The sequence below is a fragment of the Condylura cristata genome, unplaced genomic scaffold, assembly GCF_000260355.1.
Source record: "Condylura cristata isolate star-nosed mole 26May11 unplaced genomic scaffold, ConCri1.0 scaffold00008, whole genome shotgun sequence".
NCBI classification, from domain to species: domain Eukaryota; kingdom Metazoa; phylum Chordata; class Mammalia; order Eulipotyphla; family Talpidae; genus Condylura; species Condylura cristata.
Genome location: NW_004567109.1, coordinates 19649204 through 19673162, shown reverse-complemented (window position 1 = coordinate 19673162; position 23959 = coordinate 19649204). Strand labels below are relative to the sequence as shown.

At 42.7% G+C, this 23959-nt stretch overlaps 1 protein-coding gene across 2 annotated transcripts in view; it reads left to right on the top strand.

Moving 5' to 3' along the window:
* Positions 1-28: 28 nt before the first annotated feature.
* The window catches only part of MTF1 (metal-regulatory transcription factor 1), a 33360-nt gene continuing 9429 nt past the window's right edge, over positions 29-23959 (top strand). The window contains exons 1-7 of one of the 2 annotated variants that reach the window (XM_004678818.2): positions 29-93; positions 1664-2122; positions 14698-14936; positions 15945-16076; positions 17878-17951; positions 18415-18551; positions 21993-22070. In XM_004678818.2, the coding sequence (XP_004678875.1) occupies positions 1715-2122; positions 14698-14936; positions 15945-16076; positions 17878-17951; positions 18415-18551; positions 21993-22070 (1068 nt within the window). In that variant the 5' untranslated portion in view covers positions 29-93; positions 1664-1714. The remainder of the gene's footprint in view (positions 94-1663; positions 2123-14697; positions 14937-15944; positions 16077-17877; positions 17952-18414; positions 18552-21992; positions 22071-23959) is intronic. The other variant, XM_012722374.1, reaches the window with a different exon arrangement.

Sequence of the window (23959 nt, the reverse complement as noted above, 5' to 3'; positions counted from 1 at the left end):
GCGGAAGTGACGTTCGGGGGAAGGTGGGGGCAATCATGGTGCCGCTGGGGAGGGGAGAAGCTGCCGCTGCCGCCGTTGCCGGGAGCCGCGGAGGTAAAAGGCGAAACTAGACGCGGCCTGGGCTGGGGACTTGCCGGGGCGCGCGGGACTTCGGCTCCCTCTTGAAGCATTTCCCAGTAGAGATCCCAGTACCTCACCAGAGGGACCCCACCCCTCCTCCGTTTCCATGGGGATGGGTATCCAGCCCCCCTCCCCTGTTTCCATGGAGACCCGGACCCTGCCCCTCATCGCCGGCTTGGAGCCCCCCAGCTGTCTTCGGGTTTTTTCCGTTTAGCTGGTGGCCGGGGGCTATCCCAGACAGGTTCCTTTGCCCAGCCTTCTCTCAGGGGTGCTCCGTTTGTACTCCTCGTTGGTCACCTCAAACCTCCTGGTCTTGTTTGTTCCGGACAGTTGGTCTCTGTGTTGCCTTTGATGGTGTCGGGGCAGCCCAGTGGGGCCCCCGGTGCGCTTATCTCTCCTCTCAGATGCAGCGAAATGTACATCTCCCGGGTTGCGTAAGCCAGAGCAAGGGGTCGGGCCGGTTCCTCCCGGATCCGATCCCTTGGCCTGTCTTTGATAACTACCCCTCTGTCTATCTTCCCCACTAAGCGGAAAGGCTCACCTTCTAACCCAGAGCAGCAGAGGAAGGTAAAAAGTGCAAAGCCAGACTGAAAACTGAAAGTGATGCGCCGATTATTTGAAATATCCTCTCTTCTGATTGCCAGACCCACGTTTGTAGAATCTCTGTGTTTGTAGGTAAAGAAAGAATCGATATTCCAGAAAAAGAATGCTTCAAATTTGGTATTTCCCCCAAGAGAGTATTTCTTCCCAACTAGTTGTTCTGCAGGTCTTTCATTCATTTAACTGTCATCTTTGAAGTCCTGGTGTCAGTGTGCTGTGCTAGGGGCAGTAGAAACAAAAATAAGACCCATCTCTCCTTCCCCCCCGGAAAGCACACGATACACGCATAGGTGGACACCAGATTGTTCTAGGTGATAATGAAGGATCGTCAATAGGTATATCTGCTTCGGGATCAATCCTTTGCCCAGAGCTGAAACATCTTTCCAGGAAGAAGGGAACAAAGTCACATTTTCTCTATTAGTGTCAGAAATTGTATTTTAACAAACATTATCTCTTGTACTTTGAATAACAATTTTGAGGGAACAGGAATTACCAATCCCACTTTACACATAAGAAAAACTATATCCAGAAAAATGGGTACCCAAGATGTAGATAGGTGACCCTGCCTCCAAAACCCTGCTCCTTCCAGCACTGACTTGGGGAATATCTGAGTGAGGATTCTTTAGTTTCACATTTGTCGCAATTCAGCTTGAAAGAAGTTTGTGCCTTTATCCCTCTCAGATATTTTGACCAACCTTAAATTGTTTGGCAGAAAGGGACATTTGGAAGCTCTGTGAACTGCTACTTACTACAGTTTTTTTAAAAACTCATTGCTTTTCCTTTAAAATGACTTAATGATTTCAATGTTAAACTTATTTCCAAGCAGATTGCTTTTTATTTTCTATGGTCTTCTTTGGAAATGAGAGGGGGAATGTGCTCTGTGGTTGCTGAGGAGGTCTCTGGGTCCTGTGGTAGGTTCTCATTTGGCTTTGTTCTGTTGCAGACAGGTCATTACCTTTCCATTTCTCACAATTGGGCTGAACACGATTGAACCATGGGGGAACACAGTCCAGACGACAACATCATCTACTTTGAGGCAGAGGAAGATGAGCTGACCTCTGATGACAAGATGCTCAGGTTTGTGGATAAAAACGGACTGGTGCCTTCCTCATCTGGAACTGTTTATGATAGGACAACTGTTCTTATTGAGCAGGACCCTGGCACTTTGGAGGATGAAGATGATGATGGACAGTGTGGAGAACACTTGCCTTTTTTAGTAGGGGGTGAAGAGGGCTTTCACCTAATAGATCATGAAGCAATGTCCCAGGGTTATGTGCAACACATTATTTCACCAGACCAGATTCATTTAACAATAAACCCTGGTTCCACGCCCATGCCAAGAAATATCGAAGGTGCAACCCTCACTCTGCAATCGGAATGTCCAGAAACAAAACGTAAAGAAGTAAGTAAAGCGGGGGGGGGGGGGGGGGGGGGGGGGGCAATTGTGCCTTTGGGAAAAGTTTATACTTAACCTTTGGTTGGCAGTTTATTGGGGTGCAGGGAGTCCTTGGAATTTGCTTTGCTTGTTGACAGTAGATTAGCTTTTTTGTCTGCATGTAACTGCTTTCTGGAACTTTGGTTTGTGTGGCTACACTGAAATATAGGGAAATTAAATTATAATTTTTCAATATTCCTCACCAAGATAAAATAAAATAGAAATTTCTCTGAGGTAAATCCATGTTTCTATGTGGAAATAACTAGATTCAGCTTACCTCTGTTTTTGGAGATGAATGCTTACTAGAATATGCCTTATCATCTTAGTGACTAGTTACTGAATAATAAAGGTTACCTTTCATAAGAAATTCAAGCAAGAGATAGTAAACGAGGACAAGTTATCTAAAATATGTTTTCATGCTCGTATTTAGCTAATGTGAGCAAGTGCATCTCATAATAAGTGCATCTCTGAACACTGTAAAACATTGTACAAATTGTACAAGGAACTGATTTTGGGTCAGTTAGAAAACAATAAACCACTGATCATTGCAATGCCGGGGACAAACTGTAAGATAAGGTAATTTATTCAGTAATGTTTTTTCTTTTGCTGTAATTAAGGTCTTGGAAGAGGAGGATCCTGTTATTCAAGGCTAATGGCTTTTCCTTTGCTAATCTTGGGTGCTCAGAGCTAGAAGGAATCCTAGTGAGACCATCTTGCCCTACCTCCACCCCATGCAGGAATCTGTACAGCATTTTTGTCTGTTCTCTGCTTGAACACTCTTGAATGACAAGATCACAGTGTTTCACAGCCCAGCCTAATACATTTGTTGGCCAGCTCTAATTGTTAGAAAGCTTTACTTGTATAGAGCCAAAATCTGCCTTTCTACAGTCACTGCCCAGTGGATCTAGGTCTGTTCTGTCTTCCTGAACAACAGCAAGTTAAACCTTCTCTCACAGAACAGCCCAAAGTCATTTAAAATGGGTTTCTTTTCATCTTCTCTTGTATAAGCTGAAACACCTCTAGTTTAAATATTCCCCTAGTTTCTCATCAACTTGGTCACCTTTTCTCTGAATTCCAAAGTCCTCCTAAAATTCATAATTGAGCACAATTTCACAAATGTGACTCAACTAGCACTGCATACTGTGTGTGACTTTCCTCTCTTAATTTGGACACTACTATAATTATTGTGTAGTCTCATTTTAGTAGCAATAACAGTATACTATTAGCTTAGACTTGGCAGCTTCTAGACTAGCGATTCTTAATTGGGGGCAGCTTTGCCCCTCAGGAGACATTTGGTAATGTCTGGAGACTTTCTTGGGTGTCACACCAGGGAAGTGCCACTGGTATTTAGATGGGAGCCGAAGATCCTTTTGACGTTCTAAACTGTACAAGATGTCCCCCCTACCACATTTGGCTCGACATGTCAACTGACTGTGTTCCGGTAAAATTTTATTTACAAAACAGGCAGTGGGCCATATTTGACCTGCTGGTTGTAGTGTGTTGACCCCTGGACTAGAACATAGCTAAGCGGAAGATCAGCGTTGAAAGATAACAGATCCACATATGGAAGGCAGTGATGGCATGCTCAGGGTTTTGGACTGGATTTGTTCTGGAAATGATGGGAATCATTCAAAGTGCCTAAGCCAGGAAGTGATACACGGCCTGAGTAACATTTTAGAGGGATTGCGCTGGTAGCAGTGGTAGCTTGATTCTTGATTGTTGAGTTAGGAGGTACTCATAGTTAAGGTTTTGGAGCATTTGAGTCTCGATGAAGGATTTTTACCTTGTTCAATAGAAACAATACAGAACTCTTTTGAGGTACAAAAGAACTTGGTATATTATTGGAGTTTGAAGAATGGGCCCTGAATTGGGCCTGATTCAAAGGATGCATCCTTTTGATCGACCAGTTTGGTTGGAATACTTAGAGAACAGTAAAGTGAACAAGTTGAGAAGCCCATTGAAAGTGGGGATATGAATGGTTTGGGATTAGAACTGTGAATTCACACAGGGCAGTTTCCTCAAGGAAGAAGTAAGCCTATCTGGGAACTTAAGGGTTAGAAAGAGAAAGCGGAACCAAAGGCCACACAGTCAAAGAAATGGATGGAATGCCATGTTCCAGAAGCCAAAGGAAGAGAGTTTTGAGAAGTGTGAGTTTTTCTATGTGAGCCTGCAGAGGAATTGAGGACCACAGAGCAACCAGTAGTTCTGCTCACACTGCACAGCAAGAAGACGACTCTGGAGTGCTGGGGGCTGAAGTCATATTTCAGGTGATGAAGTGAGTGGGTAGTGAGGAAGCGGGAGGCAGAAGTGTCTGGTGGTGCTGTTGTTGTTGTTGTTTTTTTTAAAGATTTATTTATTTATTTATGGGGTACAGGCCAGAGATACGGAGGGTGAGAGGATTCACCAGAGACAGAGCGGGAAGCAGAACAGGCAGATCGATGAAGTACACTGCTGAGGGGAGCAGCGGGCGGGTCAGGAGAGGTCTGCCGCGCCATGTGGTCACCTCCGGGGCAGGCGGGGATCGAACTCATGCGGAAGTGGCTTTAGTTTCTCAGTGCAGTGCTTTAACCCGCTGCGCCACCAGGGAGGGCCGCTGTTGTTGTTTTTAATAGGGTGGTTGGAGGAAGAAGAGTTATGAGGCAGTAGTAACCCAAGTAATTTATTGTTTAAGAGAATTGAATCTGTTTTTAGCATAGGAAATCTGAACAAGGCTTTAGGACATTCTCAGTTAATGATTACTCTGTGCAAGTGTTTCAAAAGCAAATGTTTGGAAACATTAAGTTAAATCAAGATGGGCTTGTTTGTTACTTTTTTTTTCCAGAACTTTTGATATGTTGATTACTAAGAAATGCAAAATTCTCCAAAAGTTTTGAACTTGGGAAGTATTTTTTAGGTCTCATTTCCAAGAATCAGTGTATAGTGGAATATGCCTTTTGGGAAATGCTGATCAAGACAGAAAAAAGGAGGAGCTGGTCAGGAGGGAATGATGCTTTTAGTGATAGTAGCTGTCACTTTTCCACTTTATACTTCGTGCAAATCTAGTTTGCTATTGCTGTCTTCAGGTGACTGATAATCATGTTGTATGGGACAAGGTCAAGGGTTTTATGAGCACTTTATTCACTAATCATAGGTTTAGCTCATTGTGCTTGCTTCCCACCACATCTTTACATTCTACCCATGAGACCTACACAGAAGATTCTGTAAACTCTTTGAAATCAATAAGCCTGGGGTTGGTTGGGGGTTGAGAGAGAAGCAACAGTGGCTTGCAGTTTTTGAAAAAATCTTAATAGACCCAGCATTCTGGAGCCTTGCCTTCCCCAGGCACCATCTTAACTCTTGTTTTAATAGTGATTTTACATCTTTCTTGGCATTTAAACCCATTTAATTGGCCTGAAGAGGCTAATGTTTATGACTATTTGATAACACTCTTCATGTCTTTTTTTAAAAGATTTATGTATTTATTCATACATACAGAGCTGGGGTACAGGCCAGGGATGCGGAGGGTGAGAGGATTCACCAGAGACAGAGCGGGGAGCAGAACAGGCAGATTTACGAAGTACACTGCTGATGGGAGCGGCGGGCGGGTCAGGAGAGGTCTGCCTGGCCATGTGGATCTCCTCCGGGGCAGGCGGGGATCGAACTCATGTGGAAGTGGCTTAAGCTTCTTAGTACTGTGCTTTAACCCGCTGTGCCACCAGGGAGGGCCTTCTTCATGTCTTTTTAACCCCCTCTGCTCACCTTTCCCACCCCCTTTTTAACATTTGTTTTTTCTCCATCTCCATCCTCAGGTGTTACTCTTGAGAAATCAGATGGATCATCAGGGAACTAGTCCGTGTTCTTGGCTTCCTAAGCAGCTTATTTTCTGAGTCAGGTTTTAGCCTGATTTTCCTGTTTACTCCTGATTGTTGCATTGTTTCCTATAGAACATGACTGGCTTAGCTATTCGCTTTTCTCCTCTCATGCTTGTCTTACACAAACTGCCATAGACACGTCTTTTCCCACAGAGCTGCTGGTCATTCTGTCTCTTAATGTCACATGTCTTTTTCTCATACTTGCTGTTTTACTACTTTCTCTACCTGTTGATTTCCATCAGAATATTGTCCTTCTGCTCAAGGTCCACATTTTTAAGGGTGGCTCCTTTAAGGTCTGTCTACTCCAGGTTTCCAAGCAGCTGTGCTCCCTTCAGTTCATGCAGTCCGTGGTTTCCTAAACTTTTTTTTGCATCGGTGATCTTCCTGAGAACCTGCCAGGGCTGACTAGCTTGCCTCTTCATCCGCCTCTGCCTGAACCTGATTACTGAATGCAATGTACCCACCCCTGCTGGCTCTGAGGCTAACTGACCTTGCAACTTTTTAGCTGAAAGTAGAGGAAACCCAGGAACCATATATCAAACCCATTTTTCTTAATGCACCAAAATATTCCAGAACATCAGCTAGGAAAGAGTATCTTTTTCTACCAGAAGCACAGTTAAAGTGATGCTTTGCAAATTAGGCTACAGCTATATTGGTCAGTGATACTTTAAGGGGAGATTTTTTTGTGTGACAACATTCCAGTCTGAGCGTTTGTAGCACATGTACTGAAACTGGAATGATACAGAGAAGATGAGCTTGTCCCCTGCGCAAGGATGACATGCACATTCACGAAGGGTTCCATATTTAAGGGAAAAAAATTTAGAAAAATAAGGGAGGGGGAAAAAAAAGAAAAAGAAGGGAGGGAATTTAGCACAGCCTTTCATAACCTTGTGCCATGTGTCCTTTCTTTTGAGAAACCCAGTTCCCATCTTCTTTCTCATCTTCAGTCAGTCCATTGGACAGTGGGATGAGCCCCTCAGTGCGGGATGTGTCTGCTCTCCCAGAGAGGCATTGCCACTTTAGTCCTTGCACGCTGTGCTTATATTTCCTCCCAGGTTCCCTTCTCAACTCCTACAGAATTGCCATTCAGACTAAAGACAGTCTTTAACTGCTTGAGATTCTAGCAGTTACGGAGTTTAAGGAGCCTTTCACTCTTTCCACTTTTGTCAAATATCAGGAAGGACAAAAAAATAGTCCCTGCCCAGAGGGCCTTGGTGTCTAGTCGGGAAAGACTGTTGGTGGCTGTGTGCAGGAGGCTTCTGTAGGCATCCAGGCCTGGTAGCATGTTCCATTTCCAGCAGAGGAAGCCAGGCTGGTGCTGTCCCTTGTCCTGTGTCATGTACCTCCCCGCATCCTCACTGGGTCTGCTAGCCTGAAAGGGGACACAGTGGGCTTTGTGTATGTACACCTTTGCTTTCCACTTTGGTGCTGCAGGAGTAACATGTCTCAAAATTTTTTGTTTGTTTGTTTGCTTTTAAAGATTTATTTACTTATGCATACAGAACTGGGATACAAGCCAGAGGTGCAGGGGGTGAGAGATTTCACCTGAGACAGAGTAGGGAGCAGAACAGGCAGATTGACCAAGTACACTGCTGAGGGGAGCAGCAGGCGGGTCAGGAGAGGTCTGCCACGCCATGTGGGTCACCTCCGGGGCAGGGGATTGAACTCATGCTGAAGTGGCTTTAGCTTCTTAGTGTTGTGCTTTAACCTGCTGTGCTACCAGGGAGGGCCCTAAATTTTGGTTTTATAGAGCTTATACCTGTTGTGATTGCTAAAATTTGTTTGTAGGATATTGCAGAAAGAGCCAAAATTTAATTTTTTTTTTGACATTTAAATCAAGCTTATTCGTATTGTTCCATGAGTGGGAAGGGATAATTTAGACCAAGGTTCCATCTTAGTTTTGGAATGTACTATGTGGACTTGGGCAAGCTGCTCTATTTTCTTTTTGAGAAATTGAAATATAAATACCCCATTGCATTTTGTGAGGCTTACATGAGATATATTCACATATGCAACAATGTATGCATGTAACTTTTAGCATAATGTTTGGCGCATCCTGGTTGTTGAGTGAATGTTCATTTATTTTCCCTTCCTTATGAGCCCTCATGGTTCCTGAACAAGGTATGAAAGCTCCAGCTTAAGAAGAGCTGAAATGATCTATATTATGAACTCTTTTGGGAATGCATTTTTTGTTTTAAAACAAGGTTATATAAATTGTGATTGGGTTCCAGGATAGCCTAGAGAATTCCTTGTAACCCTGAATTGGCTGAGTTGTGATTTAATACTGCTATGAAGTGTGAACCATTTCTATAACCATGTTTTAAAGTGAGAACATGTCTGTAATCCTATTTGCAGGGGTTCTGTGAACCCGAGCCCTTGCCATAAGTAATTGTCTGCTTTCATACTTGGCACTCCTTGACTGCAAGTTACTGATACTTCCAGGACGGGCAGTTGGGGCACCAGGGAAAGCCGAGGCTTAGAAATGTACAACTAGCAAGTGATAGAACTGACACTGAACTGTCTGCCAAAGCCTGCTCTTCTGTCATAACACACCACCTTCACAAAGAAGAGGGAGAATCAGACACGCAGATTTGTGAGCTGTGACAAGGCTGAGAAATGAGGGCAACAGGGTGGCATTAATTCCATAGGACAGAAAGGACTTAAGTGTGGGGACAGCTGGATGTATTTTACTTTGGTGGTGGCCATAGGAGGCCTGTTGAAGAACTGAGGTCAATTCAGAGCTCTTTTTTTTTTAAAGAAAAAAAGTATTTATTTATGCATACAAGAACTGGGGTACAGGCCAGAAATGAGGGTTGGTGAGAGGATTCACCAGAGACAGAGAGGGGAGCAGAACAGGCGGATCCACCGAAATATACTGCTGAGGGGAGGAGTAGGCGAGACCGGAGAGGTGAGAGGTCTGCTGCGCTACATATGGGTCACCTCCCTGGCAGAGATCCATGCTGCAGTGGCTGTGATAGCTTCATAGCACTGCGCTTTAACCGTTGTGCTACCAGGGAGACCCAGTTCGGAGCGCTTAATGGTGCTACTTGGAGCTCTTTGTTGTGCATTATGGAGATCAGAAGTAAGAAATGAGATCAGTGCCAGCGCAGGCACAGAATTGGTGTTGGGCAGTGGGAAGGATGGGGAGGAAAGGCAGGTCCTAGTGGAGAGAAAACGGTGGTTTCTACAGCCACACAGTACTGCCAGTCGTTTGTAAGAATGTTCAGGTGCTAAGTGCTCAGAATCAGAGACTCCTTTCTTGAGTGAGCAGGAGACGTTAATGTGTGTAGAATCCAGATCTCTCAATCTCATTGCTTTTCCTCCACCATAAATCCAGTCTTTCTTCTTACCTGAAGTTTTTAAACTTTTGTCTCCTGGAGTTCCAGTGTTTTTATTTTCTTATTTTTGCTTATCTCATTACCTTTCCTTGTCTAATTCTGTTGAACTTAACAGGAAAATCATCTTGTTTAAATATTTCCATTGTAAATTATCACCAGTTCTCTGAATGCTCAGCTTCCTCCCCGGCACTTGCATTAGACCCCTCCTCAGTGAGCCTGACCTCTGTCCCTCTGTGCTCCTGAAGTTAGGCCACATGGGAAAATGACAGTGGCCATTAATTCTTCAGCTCTCTTGGAGACAGGTTTTCTTTATTATCCAAGGGACACTTCCATGACATTATATTCATATTCTAGACACTCTGATTTCAGTAGACAAACTAATTACGTGTCACCTCTCTCAAGTTCTTAAATTCAGCTTGGGCATTAATCTTCAAGAAGTCTTCCCTAGTCACTCCCAAGTCTGCTTTTTCTCTATTCTAAAATCTTTAGTAGTACAACTTCTAATATTGTACTTTCTTGCTTATATGTCAGTTTGTGTCTTCTCTTGACTTTGAGCTCCTTGCAAGTGAGAACTGTGTTTTTTTTTTCCCAATATTCATATAGCACCTGGGACCATATCATTCAAGCTTTTGAATGCATGCATGGTGGACTTTAATTTATATTTAAATGTACCAAATGTTGCAATACCATTTCTATGTGATCATGAAAATTTCTATGTTTTTTGCAACTTCCTGTTCTGAGCCAGTTTGAAGAGGTTGTTTTCCCTTTTTGTGAAATTTGGTGCTATCAAAAAATGACTGTAAAACACAAAATAGTGACGGCTCTTTACTGCTTCCCTCCAGATGGGATTATTCTCTTATTCAGCATATTAGGGATGGTGGGGGGAGTCATTTGCTTTGAATATCATCTGTCTCTTCCACCTTTGAATACAAATTCCTTCCTCAGTCAAATTCTCTTCTCAGGGTCTCCCCATCTCTCTTCTCAGCCAGGTTTTGAAAGCTCATCACCTTTGCCTGACTTCTCAGCCCGTTACCTTCTGGTCCTCTCCTACCTCTCCGTGAGAGCTAGTGCTGATGGGGCACAGTCATGACCCTGGCTAAGTCTGAAAATTGTTTTCTCAGTCATCTCTGTCACGTTGGACCATCCTCCTCGAAATTCTGTTCCTTTGCCACTCGTCCTTATCGTTCCTTTCCTTAGCTAAGTCCCACTGGCTTTGTTTGTTCATTTATTCCGTCATTTTTGCACTTAACAAGTAAGAATTGACGGCTGGTTCTTCACAAGGGCTAGTCCCTGAACAAGACAGATGTGGCCCCTGCTCTTGTGAAATGGGGAGTATCCATTAACTCATGAAATTCAGCAAATATGTATTGAGTGCCTGTTGTTTCCAGCCACTGCTGTGGCTAGCAAATAAATAAAGATAAATTGTTTATTTATGTTATTGTTTAATCTTAATTGTGTCGTGTATTTTAAAGAAATACAGAAAGTTAGAAAGATATAATAAGGATACATGTTGTAGTTTGGGGTGGGGGTTAGTTTGGAATGTGCTGGAGTCCCTCATGGAACTCGGAGAAGAAGAACATAAATAGAAACTTAAATTGGCCGAGTGAACAACTTGGATGGAAGTAGAGATTGGCTGGGTAGGGAGACGGGGATGGGGTAGTTAATTATTGATTATGCTGTTACTTATAAAGTGATCTACTGCTATAGCTTCTTGAGAATGGAATTCTGCTCTTATCTTTCACCATTGTTGTAAACCCTGTGATTGAGACATGCACATTCCTTATTGCAGCATTCACAGTTACGGTTCTCTTTCCTGGTCAGTAATTGTTTTGAAATCTCCTCTGGCAGCACTAAACAGGTTTTCAGTCTTGATGGGAAATCAGTATATATACAGAAGAAGATAATTAAAGAGAATAAGCTAAGTGTCAGTTCAGTTAGATGTTACTGGAATTCACAGAAGGGTGCTGTCATATAGACATGGAGTGACTGTGGGGAGCCTTGGAGATAGTGAGGCTTGCACTGAAGAGGGAGACTCAGAAAAGCAGAGAAGGAAGGAAGCAGACATTTCCAGTAGGATGAAAGGAGCAAATGGGATTTCACGTTGTAGTCCGGGAAAGGGTATGCAGTTGCCTATAGGCCTCGGGCGAGCCTGCTGTCTGACCGGTTGTGGAGTAAAAGGAAGACAGGAGAGGACCTGGAAAGGACCTTGCTATCAGCTAAGGAATTGGGACTTCCATCCTTTGAGCAGAGAGCTGGCGTGTGGAGAATTTTTAAGTTGGTAGTGTTTGGCTTCAAAACTAGGCCCTGAGCCATGAGACTGCTGGGCTAGTGGCTTGCTGGTTCGTCCCACGTGTGCTTGTGGAATACCTGTGTGGCAGTGGGAAGGCCAAGAAATGAGTAAGAGCACTTACCTAGGGAACCTAAAGACTTGTGCAGGGTCATATGGGGACTGGACCTGTGAGTGGAGCAGAGGGGGGAGGAGGCAGGGTTCTGAAACAGTTACTGTGTTCAGAAGCTTTACACCAATTATTCCTAATCCCTAGAGCAGCACTAAAAAGATACATTTTGTTTCCTCATGTTAACAAATAAGGAAGTTGACACTTAGTGAGTTTAAGTAATTTTCCTAAGGTTACATAGTACTTGCAGAACAGGGAGCTGGACCTGAGCCTCCACCTGAGCCTGCTTTAGGGTATAGGCAAGTGTAAGTCAAGGACTCTTGCCACAGACTTTCTCTTTAGCTTCCTAACTGACTGTCTAGGAGGCTTTTCCACATGGAAGTCCTGGCAGGGCCTCCTCCCCACAGCACAGCATCTCTGCCCCAGCCCCTACCCAGCCCAAGACTGGTAGTGTGACCATCTGTTTAGTCACTCAGGCAATAATCTTGGCAATTGACCTTGATGTCACTTCTCTCTCCCTTTCCTGCTCCTCAGCACCCAGCAGTCTTTTCAGCCAGTCAGCTCCTTCTTTCAGTTTCTCTGGAACTCATGCCTCTGAGTGCTCATGTCACTTCCCTAGCTCAGATTCTTTTTTACAAACTCTTTCCTGGACTGTTGTCCTCTCCTCTAAATCTCTGTCCTTTCTTCTACTCTCTCACTCCTCCAGTGTATCATCCACAGGTCTACCAGAATGCTCTCTCTACAACCCAAGATCCAGTTGTTTTGCTATCAAGGCTTTTACTCCAGAGCTTAACAAAGAGGCCTTGCCTTATTTTTCTTGACAAGTACTTCCGTGACTGCACTGGCAGTCACTCTTCTCTCCGCAAGCTCCCAACGTATTCTCTTTCTGGATGGCCCTGTCCTTCTGGTTTGTCCAAGGAACACTATTGCAGTTTATTCCTAAACTGTAACAAAGCAAGGAATCAACTACCCTCTTTTAGAGCACCTTCACTGACTTCCAGGCTTTCTGAGTGGGGCTGGGTATTGCCTTTTGTTATACTTCCTGGGCACCTGGGGGTGTGTCAGGTGTGGGTTCGCACAGCACACAGTAATTTCTGTATCTTCTTCCTTAAAATTGGACCCCTTAAGAGCAGAGGCTTTTTATCTTTAGGATAAGTCTGTGGTATCTAGTGGGTTACATGTTCATAGTGCTTCAGTAACTGCTGAATGAATACTACCAGTGTAGTTGTGTAGTTGAATATAATGCACTAAGACTTTGGCGAAAGCTCAGAATTAAGGAATAAAGATGTTTACTAAAGAATAAACATCAAATAATTGACGACGTATTCTCATAAATGTTTTGTCTCATTTTGTTCCACTTGAAAGGGCTGCGAGACAGGTAGGGCAGGTGTTAATAGTCTCATGTTAAGAAGTAAAGGCCATGAAGTGCAGAGAAGTAAAATGACTTGCTCAAGATCTTAAACATATGGCCTGAATAAAGTCTTCTCTGGCCAAGTCTTTGCTTTTTTTTTTTTTTAAGTTTTGCATTTTTTCACTTTTTGTATTTTTCATTGTTTCTAGTTTGCTTTCTCTTGTTCTTTCTTCCACATTTTAAATTGAGATATAATTCATGAATCATAAACTTCACTATTTTAAAGTGTAGAATTCACATGGGTTTAATGTATTCATAAGGATGTGCCATCACCACTGGTATCTAATTCCAGAACATTTTCATCCTCCAAAAAGAAACTCTGTACCCCTTAGCAGTCCCTCCCTTTCCTTCCTCCTCCCAGCCTCTGGCAATCACTGATCTACTTTCTGTCTCTATGGATTTGCCTGTTCTGGACGTCTCATATAAGTAGACCCTTACAATGTGTATATTCTTTACTTCTCTTAGCGTAATGTTTTCGGGGCTCATCCACGTTGTGTCATAGCACAGTGCTTGTTATGACTGAGTAATATTCCTTTGTATGTATTACCTTTTTGTTTATCGATTCATCAGTTGGTAGAGATTTGGGTTGTTTCCACTTTTTGGCTATAATGCTGCTGTGACATTTATATAAAAGATTTTGTGTGGATATGAGTGCTTAGTTCTTTAGTTACTTGGGAGTAGAATTACTGGATTACATGGTCACTGTGTGTTTAACTTTTTGAGGAACTGTTTTACCCAAAGACAACACTATTTTACTTCCCCATCAGCAAGTCTGTGGGTTCTCATTTCTCCACACCCTTGCCAACACTTGTTATTACCAGATTAAACAAAAAAAATTTATAACCACCATCATGGCTAAGTCTAATCTAATGCTACTTCCTCTGCTCCCATCTAACTATGGGGAAAGTTTATGAGATGAAAGAACTTTGAAACAAACCTACCTGTGGAAATTAAGGGGAAGTGGCCCAGAGAAGGTAGAGAGCCCCCATTGCATTACTGTGCTGTGAAGGACACGTTTTCACAAGGAGAGGTTATCATCAGTGAGATATTTGTATAAATAGTGAAGAAAAGTAGAGAAGATATTCATGATACATTATTTGTATTTGGTAGGCTTGAAAAATGTTGTGAAGTTTATGCCAGGGAAATATTTCTTGATGACAGAGTATGAAAACTTCAAGATGTTTAACATTGGTCAAGTCCAGACAATATATAGCCATTAAGCCTAAAAAGAAGTCAAAATTTTGTTTGAATATAGGAAACTGAGTATTCCGCCTTTGGAGTACAGATGTGATGGGGGTCTACAGATCCCTACTATGGTCATCTAGCACATTCACCTATTACAAACTTGTCTCCTTCCCATTACTCACCTTTGTTGTCCAGGTGTAATCATCAGGAAGATTTCCCACTTTGTTCTCAGAGGCGGGCTGTGGTGTTTATGATAGAGTCAAATGTGAGCCACCCACATGTCCCGGGAGCCAAGCTTTGGCGGGAGCTGGGCCTGGGGTAACTCCTCTGTCCAATTGACGGGGTGTCCTCTCTCTGCCAGGTAAAGCGGTACCAGTGCACCTTTGAGGGCTGCCCCCGCACCTACAGCACAGCAGGCAACCTGCGCACCCACCAGAAGACTCACCGAGGAGAGTACACCTTTGTCTGTAACCAGGAGGGCTGCGGCAAGGCCTTCCTCACCTCCTACAGCCTCAGGATCCATGTGCGAGTGCACACGAAGGAGAAGCCATTTGAGTGCGACGTGCAGGGCTGTGAGAAGGCCTTCAACACGCTGTACAGGTTGGCCTCTCCTAGCCTTGCACCCTCACTTTGTCACAGCTGTCACACTCTCCATACATGGTCCAGGGGCCTACTCCGGGGCCTTGAAGAGCACAGCTATATTCAGTTGTTTCAAGTTCATCAGAGGAATTTGTTACTTAAAGATTGACATGTATTGGTTAAAAGCAACAATACAGTTTTATTTTTTGTTTTGTTTTGAGTAGAAATGGGGCGTAGGCCAGATGTACAGGGGGTGAGAGGATTTATCAGACAGAGTAGGGAGCAAAACAGGCAGATCTACTGAAATACACTGCTGAGGGGAGCAGCAGGTGAGACAGGAGAGGCATGCTGTGCCATGTGGGCCAGCTCCCTGACTGGGGATTGAATTCAGGCTGTAGAAGTTATTGCACTGAGACTTAATCCCTAGGAGGCCTTCAGGGGACCCACATTTAGGTTTAGATTTGTATCTCCTGGAGTGATAGTCTGGCCTAGGGATTTTAGTATCTGGCATAGAGTAATAGCTCCCCTTGGCTCAGGGTCTTTGTACTGGTTTCTATTACTTCCTGCCTCACCTTGGTGGTAATGCTTTGCTGTTGTGTGAAGTAGGGTGTGGGGCCACTCATTTGGCATTTCTCTTCTCTACAGTTTATGTCAGGAGACTTATATTAGTCAAATTGGGTGTAAAACAACAATTGTAACAATAGCTAACACTTACACAGCTTTTACTTTGTGTTCTGTTGTGAGCTAAGTCTCACAGCAGCTGATAAGTAAAACTGAAGCACAGAGAGGTTTTGTAACTGGTGATGGGTTCCCGCAGTTGTGGGTAGGTGGCCTTGGGATATGAGGCCAGAGTCACACTCATGCCACTGTGCTGCCTGCTTCTCTGAACTTGTCTTTCAGCAAAAATTTTGGATACTAATATATGATGGGTATAGAATTCCTACACACTTGATCCTGAAGCACATTCAACTGGTATGGGAAGATTGTGTAGCATTATGACAAAGAGAATTTCTGTGGGTTATCTTGTAGGCTGAAAGCACATCAGAGGCTTCACACAGGGAAAACATTTAACTGTGAATCTCAAGGCTGCAGCAAGTACTTCACCACGCTCAGTGATCTGAGGAAGCACATTCGAACCCATACAGGAGAAAAGCCATTTCGGTAGGTCTTGTTGTTTTCTGCTTGTCCCTGACCAGGTTTTAGCTGGGAGTCATGATGTACTCTAAAATTGTTGATCATGGATAGAAAATACCCCTGACTAGGTCACAGGCCATGTTCCCAGGAGAGCTAGCATCAGCTACTGCAAATCTGAGGAGTGGCAATGGGTTCCAGGAGAACCCTCACTCTGTGGGTGGTGACCTTTCTGCCTCACTTGTTTAAGCATTTTTAAGAAGTGTTTGTGATGACTCACTTACATGGTTGTTCTCCTCTTGAGAGTATTAGTCTGTTGGAAAAGAACCACAAGTCACCAGACAGTATCTGAGACTGAGGTGCATACAGGAGGGTAACCTGCCTACTAGTCTAGATGGAGATGGGAGGAGGAAGCCAAAGGGAAAATGGGGGCAAGGAATGCCTAAGTTAGTGATTTAGATACTTTATTTTGTTATTCCTCTAGTTGTATCTCTGTAATATCTCATGTGTGTACCTCAACATATAAGGAATACCCATTTTTACTATTATCTACCTCAATTTATATATTTTTATGTTTGTCTTGCATGGACACATGTATAGAGGTGAAAGCTTGAAGGAAGGACTTGTATCATTTTCTTTCTTCTCTGCTCAGAGCATACAGTACTACCCTGAGCATTCAGAGATATTCAGAAACAACTTCAAGATGGTTATATGACATTTTGAATGAGATAATCAGTTGTAAGGATTTCCCCCTAAATGTAATATAGACATGTTACTGAAAATTGCCCACAATAAGCTCTACCTTTCCATTTTGGCAAGAGATATTGCTATTATGTTCATGGCAATAAAGAATGCTACCATTTCCTTCTCATTTCCTCATGAGGGAATTTTGAAATTAAAAGTCTTTGAGGACAGTTTTAAAATTGCAGATTCATTCCTGAGTCATAACCTCTCTAAAAGCAAAAATGTTTAGAGTCTAACGGGCTACTTTGTGCTTATGTGGCACTTGGTTTTCCTTTTGCCCTCAGTGACTCTTCAGGGAGATCCTGATTTTTATTCATCACAAGTATTTATTTTTGTGATTATTAAAACTGCTGGCTCTTAGTAGATACTACTTTAGACACAGTGATTACATGTAATTAAAGAGTAAATATGCTTTAGAGAAGCTTTCCATTAAAGAAATAATTTTCAATAAAATGCCTTCATTCATAAAAATAATTATTGAATTCCTGCAATGTATGAGAACTGTGGCAGATATAAGTGGACCCTGCTCTCAAAGAGTTTACAAGTTAGAACAGATAACAAGTGTATATACATGGAGATAAAATGAGATTGGAAATAAGAGGTACCATAAAAGAAGCTTGCAGATAAATGCCTTAGGAGGCTTGAGGAAGGAGAGAGTTACTTGCAGCTTTAATTATCAGAAAGTAAAAGAGAAAGAAAATGATCTTGGCACTGAAGATTATAGATAAGTCACAAAAATCTGTATGTTCTGAATGATTTTGTCTTGGTGTTAATTTCAGATTCCATGCCTTCATGAGAGCCACTCTTAATGCTCCTACTGTTCCACTGGCAGTTGGTTTCCATGTCGGGTGTCAGTGTCACTAGGTCTATTAAGTAATTAGTCAAAAGACTGTCGGGCGCTCAGCACAGACCGTATCTAAGAAGAGTTACCTCCCCGAGCCACCCTTCCCTCTGGTCCCAGACTGTCGCTCTGCTTTCCTTTTGCCATTCCCATCTCTAGAATCAGTTCCCCAGAGCCTCTCATAGCATTCTGAATTGAGATACTGAAGATGCAAATCTGTGTCTCTTTGCTTATAAAACTTACTAGGTGTGATCATGATGGCTGTGGAAAAGCATTTGCAGCAAGCCACCACCTTAAAACTCACGTCCGGACACATACTGGTGAGTTTAAGCTAATTTTCCTTTTTTATTTTAACTTCACTGAGCCTGTAATAATCAGTGCTTCTGTTGAGACTTGTAGGACTTGTGGAAAGGGCGGAAGCCTGATCAGCCTTAGTCTTCCCCTCTAATATTTACATTTCTTTCAGAGGAAAAAGGATCCAAAGGTTAGATTCAGGAATCCAACCTGAAGAAATGAAAGCAATGCACTTATTAAAAACAAAACCAAAAATAAGCTGGGGAAAAATCTAATTTGTTCCTCAGACTTCCCTGGAGCATCCCGTTCTCAGTGCTTTGCTCGACATTAAGTTTTAGGGCTGAGACAGTTAACATGTAATTATATGCCTTTTAACACCTATTACCTGAACCCTTATAAGAATATTTACTTCTCTGTTAGGAAAAGTAGATTTCTTAATTCAGTGAAATGACTTTATGGTAAAATTAACATTACTTGTCATTCTTGCAGGTGAAAGGCCCTTTTTCTGCCCCAGTAATGGCTGTGAGAAAACATTCAGCACTCAATACAGTCTCAAAAGTCACATGAAAGGTCACGATAACAAAGGACACTCATACAATGCACTTCCAAATCACAATGGATCAGAGGTGTGCAGTGTTTTGTCTCTTGTTTTGATCTGGGCACCACAGAACAGTAATAACTGTTTATGTATCAAATAAAAGGTTAAAACATCTCTATAAATCTGCTGGTAAGGGCAAGAAATCAGGATTAAGATCTAGGTCTTGGGGAGAAGCCAGAAATCATACCAGGCTCCTTGTGTTTCAGGCACTTCTCAGCTCCACCCCATCCTCATTAGGTGTGGAGAAAAGGTGTCCTGAACCAAAGGTCTCAGACTGGCTTTCATAGGGTTGGCCAGATGCTCTGAAAGGGTATTTTCTTACCCTTCATGTCTAAAAAATGATGTACTTGAGTTTAGGGCACAAATTAATGACTTGTTCACATATCCAGGAATCCATCACTGGAGAACCAGGGAGTGCCTGGAGGGTCCCTTTCCTTTTTTTTTTTTTTTGTCTTTAAGATTTATTTATTTATTCATACAGAGCTGAGGTACAGACCAGAGTTGCAGGGGGTGAGAGGATTCACCAGAGACAGAGTGGGGAGAATGACAGAGTACACTGCTGAGGGGAGTAGCAGGCAGGTCAGGAGAGTTCTGCCGCACCATGTGGGTCACCTATGGGGCAGGGATCGAATGTGCACTGAAGCGGCTGCTGCTCATTTGTAGTGCTGTGTCCTAACCTGTTGTGCCACCCGGTAGGGCGCCCCCCCCTTTCCAATTTTAATTGAGCAGAAGGCTTGAGAGCCACTGCTTTAAGACACTGTCTCTCAGCACAAGCCCCCAGCAGACTTGTCTGTTCTTGAACTCACCCCTCTACCATATTTCCTTCTCCTCTGCTGCTCCATTTGAGAAATTCTGAGACAAATTTATTCCTTCTAATATGGGTTTTGGTCATTTATTTCATCCTGTCTTTCCAGCCTAGGATGTGAGTGCTCCTACTTTCTTCGTATTTCATACACACACAAACTGGAGCACACTGACCACCCCCCCTTTTGAGTAATCAGGTTCTATAGTATGTAATAGGATTTTGATTTGGGTTGAGAGAACATCCTTTATTGTTTTTTATAGATTTATTTATTTATGCATACAAGAACTGGGGTGTAGGCTAGAGAGGTATGGGGGGGTGAGAGGATTCACCAGAGACAGAATGGGGAACAGAACAGCAGATGTACCGAAATACACTGCTGAAGGGAGCAGTGGGTAGGTCAGGAGAGGTCTGCTGTGGGTCAGCGCCCTGGCTGGGGACCAAACACATGCTGCAGTGGCTGCAGATAGCTTCATAGTGCTGACACTTTAACCCCTGTGCCACCAGGGAGACCCTTTAATTCTTGGTTTCCAATTTTTAAATAGCAAAGATCCTTTTATAGGACTCCCCCTCTGCATTTTATTAGTGGTAATTCATATTTTACTGAGTGTTTACTATGTGTCAAGAGTTGTGCTTCTCAATAGATTATCTTGCCAGAGCTCTATGAGATCATTAGTATGAGATCCCCATGTTGCTGATTAAAAAAAGCTTGAGGCAGGGAGAAATGAAATAACTTGCATAAGTATCCAAAGCCTATAATTAGTCTCATTTCGCTAAGAGTCTGATTGCAGAACTTTGACCCCTCGATTGTTAAGTGGTCAGGTAGCACTGACTGTGAAGACTGCAGCCTCTGGAGCTCAGCTGCCAGCGCACATATCCGAGCCTTCCACTGATCACATAACCGTGGCCTTTTCATACCTCCGCTTCTTCATCTGTAAAACCAGCTGAGAACATTAAATTTTGAGTGTCTTTTTGTGTGCCACGCTGCATTTATTAAGCTGCATCTATCATGATCAGTTGCCTCATTTTCTTAACAACCTAAGGATAGTTTGACCATCATAACCTCTAAGCAAGGAGTGCTCAGTGCTCAACTCTCAGTTTCTCTGGTTGACTGCACTCCCCAAGGGAGTGAACCTCTTCTTCTAGTGAATCTACTCTAAGCTTTAAATACCATCTAAATTGCCTCTGAGTCCTAAATTTTTATCGCCAGCCTGAATCTCTTTCTGAATTTTACACTTTTGTATTCAACTACTTACTGGACATCCCCTGGATAACATGTCCAAACCTGTTCCTCTAATACTCTTGGCTGCTTTAGTCAGCGATAGCTTCTGATTTATCTAGTGGTGGGGCAAAAAGTTTTTGTCATTGTTGATTCCTGTTTTTTTCCCATCACACTTTGGTGCATACTAGCAAAGTCTTCACTCTATCCAGAGAACATCACTAGAATGCTTCATCCCAACTTTTACCTGGGTTATTATGATAGCCTGCTAAGCAGTCTTCTTAGCACTTTTTATGCCCTTCTGTCCCACTGCTGTTCTGCTATGACATTCACTATTCTTCATATATCACCCAGAGTGAGCTTTCTGAGCTGTGGCAGATAGTTTCTGTCCTCTGCTCATAACCCTTCAATATCTTCTTCTGTCTCTTAAAGAAAACATCAGAATCTTTAGAAAGTCCATAAGGCCCCATGCACTCTCGCCTGGTCACATTTCTGGCTCTGCTTTTCCTCTCAGGTCAGCCATACCATCCTCCTTGTGGTCTCATGGACAGTGGAGGCCCACTCCTGTCTCTGGGGCCTTTGTACTTGCTGCCCGCTCTGTTTGGAATGCTCTCCTGAGATATGCACCTAGCCAAGCTCTCTTTCCTTCAGTACTGCTCAGATGCCACCTTTTAAACAAGACCTTTTCTGACCTAATGAAAAAGTTACTTCCTACCCCAATACTTCCCTTCTGTAGTGTTTCTCATCAACTTGCATACTACTATTTATTTGTCTTTGTGCCCTTTCTCAACTAGAATATACAATCTTTGGTGGCATAGACTTCTGTCTTACTTATTAGTTTACCCCTGGGCCTGGAACAGTACCTAGTACAGTGAGTATTTGTTGAATGTTTGCATGAATGGGGCCACCTGACCCACATGGGGTAAGCAGGCTCACCATATAAAGCTTATCAGTGGCCACTGGCATTCTAGGAATTCAGAGCTAGGCTAGGCAGCTGTGTTTGTGTAGTAAATCCCCAATATTGCCCTGCATAAGGGCACCGGAGATGCCTAATGGGAACCACAGGATACAATGAAAAGAAGGTAGAATTTTGATCGGAAACACCAATTTTGTGCTCTGCTAGTTAGCTATGTAATTTTGAACCATTTGCTGCCAGTCTCAGCATTAATTTTCTTATTTAAAATGGGAATATGAAATAATACTTTTAAAATGTGTATGAATAGCAAATGAGGTCATGTAAAATTGGTTTATAAATGATAAAACCAAATATACAAATACTAGTTTTATGTTATTACAGCTTTTGTTACTTTGGAGCCTAATATCTTTCCAGAAAATACAGCTAGATATGTTTAACCCTAGGGACTATGTGATCAAGTGTTTTATTACATGACGTATGACTGTATAGCCGGCTTTTTTTGTTATTCAGTTAGAATTTATCTCTTTCACAGGATACAAATCACTCACTTTGTCTAAGTCACTTGAGCCTCCTGTCCACAGATTCTGAACTTCGAGAAAATTCCAATACAGTAAGTATGCTTGTGCGGTCAGGGTGCTTGAAGAACAGGTGTGAGATCTAGCACACTTGTTTGACGGGAAGAGTGCCAGACTGGAGCCCGCCAAGTTTAGTTGTATTCACTCACCAGCCATTTCGGTTTTTTGTTTTGTTTTCTTTCCTGATAAGAGCTGTCACTGAGCGGCTGTGCTCTCTGGTGCCTGATGCCTTTTGACCCAGGGTACTCACTTTATGACCTGGCTCCCCCAATTTCTTTATTCACCTAGCAAATAATTTTGAGTGCCTACTCAATTGGGTGGTATGCCAGGACTGAGCTTGTAGTGATGAAATAATAGTAGGTGTGGTCTTTCCTTGAGGACCTTAACAATTAATCCACTGTAGGATAGAGCTGAAGTTCCAGTTTCCAGACTTTGTAAAGCCCTGCCAGTCTGACCTACTAGCTTGGCCTGAACCAGAGAGTTCTGAGGGGAACCTCCTCTATGGGCCCTGGGCCAAAGGAAATCCTACTGTCTTGATCTGATTTCTCCAGTTCACTTTGTTAGGCATTTCCCTGCCACCCCCAAGGCTCTGTGCTGTGCCTTGCAGACCACTGCAGTGTCTGAGCTTTGTGGCCTCTTTCATGAGGATCTGTGTACATCACTGTGTTACCAGCACTGGTAATTAAGTGGGCTTTTTGGGGTTGTTTTTCTCTGCTAAATAAATTTAGCTTAGATTAGTTTTCCTGTGGGTATATTCATAATGAATAAGAAGGAATCAATGTGAAAGGAAGTGTTTGTACAGAAATTGAATGACTGAGGGATGCTGTAAAAAAACATTTCTCATAGTGTGGTCAGTAGATCATCTTATAGCACTTCCAACACTGCGGGTTCTTAGACCACAGCCCATGCCTACTTCACAGCATCCTCTGGGAGTAGCATCTGATGCTCCTTTTTTTATATAAGCACCTCAAGTTCTTGGTTCTTCTGCTAACAGCAAAGTTGCTCTTTTCAAACCAGCATTCCTACAGAAAACAACCACTTATGCAGGGCAAAATATTGAAACCAACAAATTGAAGGCACCAGAGTACAACCAAATGGGACCATTTGGAATATAACAAAAGGCACTGGGTGGGTTGTGCTTTTCCACGATGGGTCAAGACCTGGTTGTTACCAAACAAGATGGTTGAAACTCAGTAAACATTCAGTCTTACTTGCTTTAATAACCAGAGGACAGAGTTCAGTGCTAGCATAGCATCTGAAAAATGAGGGAAGATGACCTAGAAAGGAAAGCATCACAAAGGGGAAGCCCCAGGCTTTGTGTGTAAACTCTGCCAGATTATCTGACTCCTGAGCTGAGAATGTGTATGGACAGACCCTAGACAGTCCCTTTTTAGCCTCTTCAGCCAAAGGCTAAAGAATAGAACAAAGGTTACAGCTGCTTTCCACTGATGGGGAGTTGAGTTGAAACAGTCAAATCAATGGAATGTTAGAACAAACACTCTTGCAAAAAGTGTAACAGAATCCAGAGTCATTTGCAATGTCCAGAGTAATTCAAAATTAGTAAACATAAGAAACAAGATACCATTACCCTCACTTATGAGAAAAGGTAATCTGTGGAGACAAGCTCCAAAATAAACCAGATGTTAGAATTGGCAGATTAAGATTTTTAAACAGCTCTTACATACTCCACGACAAAAACAAATATGTTTGTAATGATTGTGAACAAATAGGATATCAGCAGAGAAATAGAAACTATAAAAAATATACTAAGAAATTTTGGAACTGAAATTTAAAAATTACTGAATGGGCAGATTGGAAATAACAGAAGAATCTCTTAATTTGAAGATAGAACAATAGAAACAAACCAGTCAGCCTGGCAGTGACTGAGTGACAGCCCCTCAGTACTTTTTTTTTTTTTTTTAAA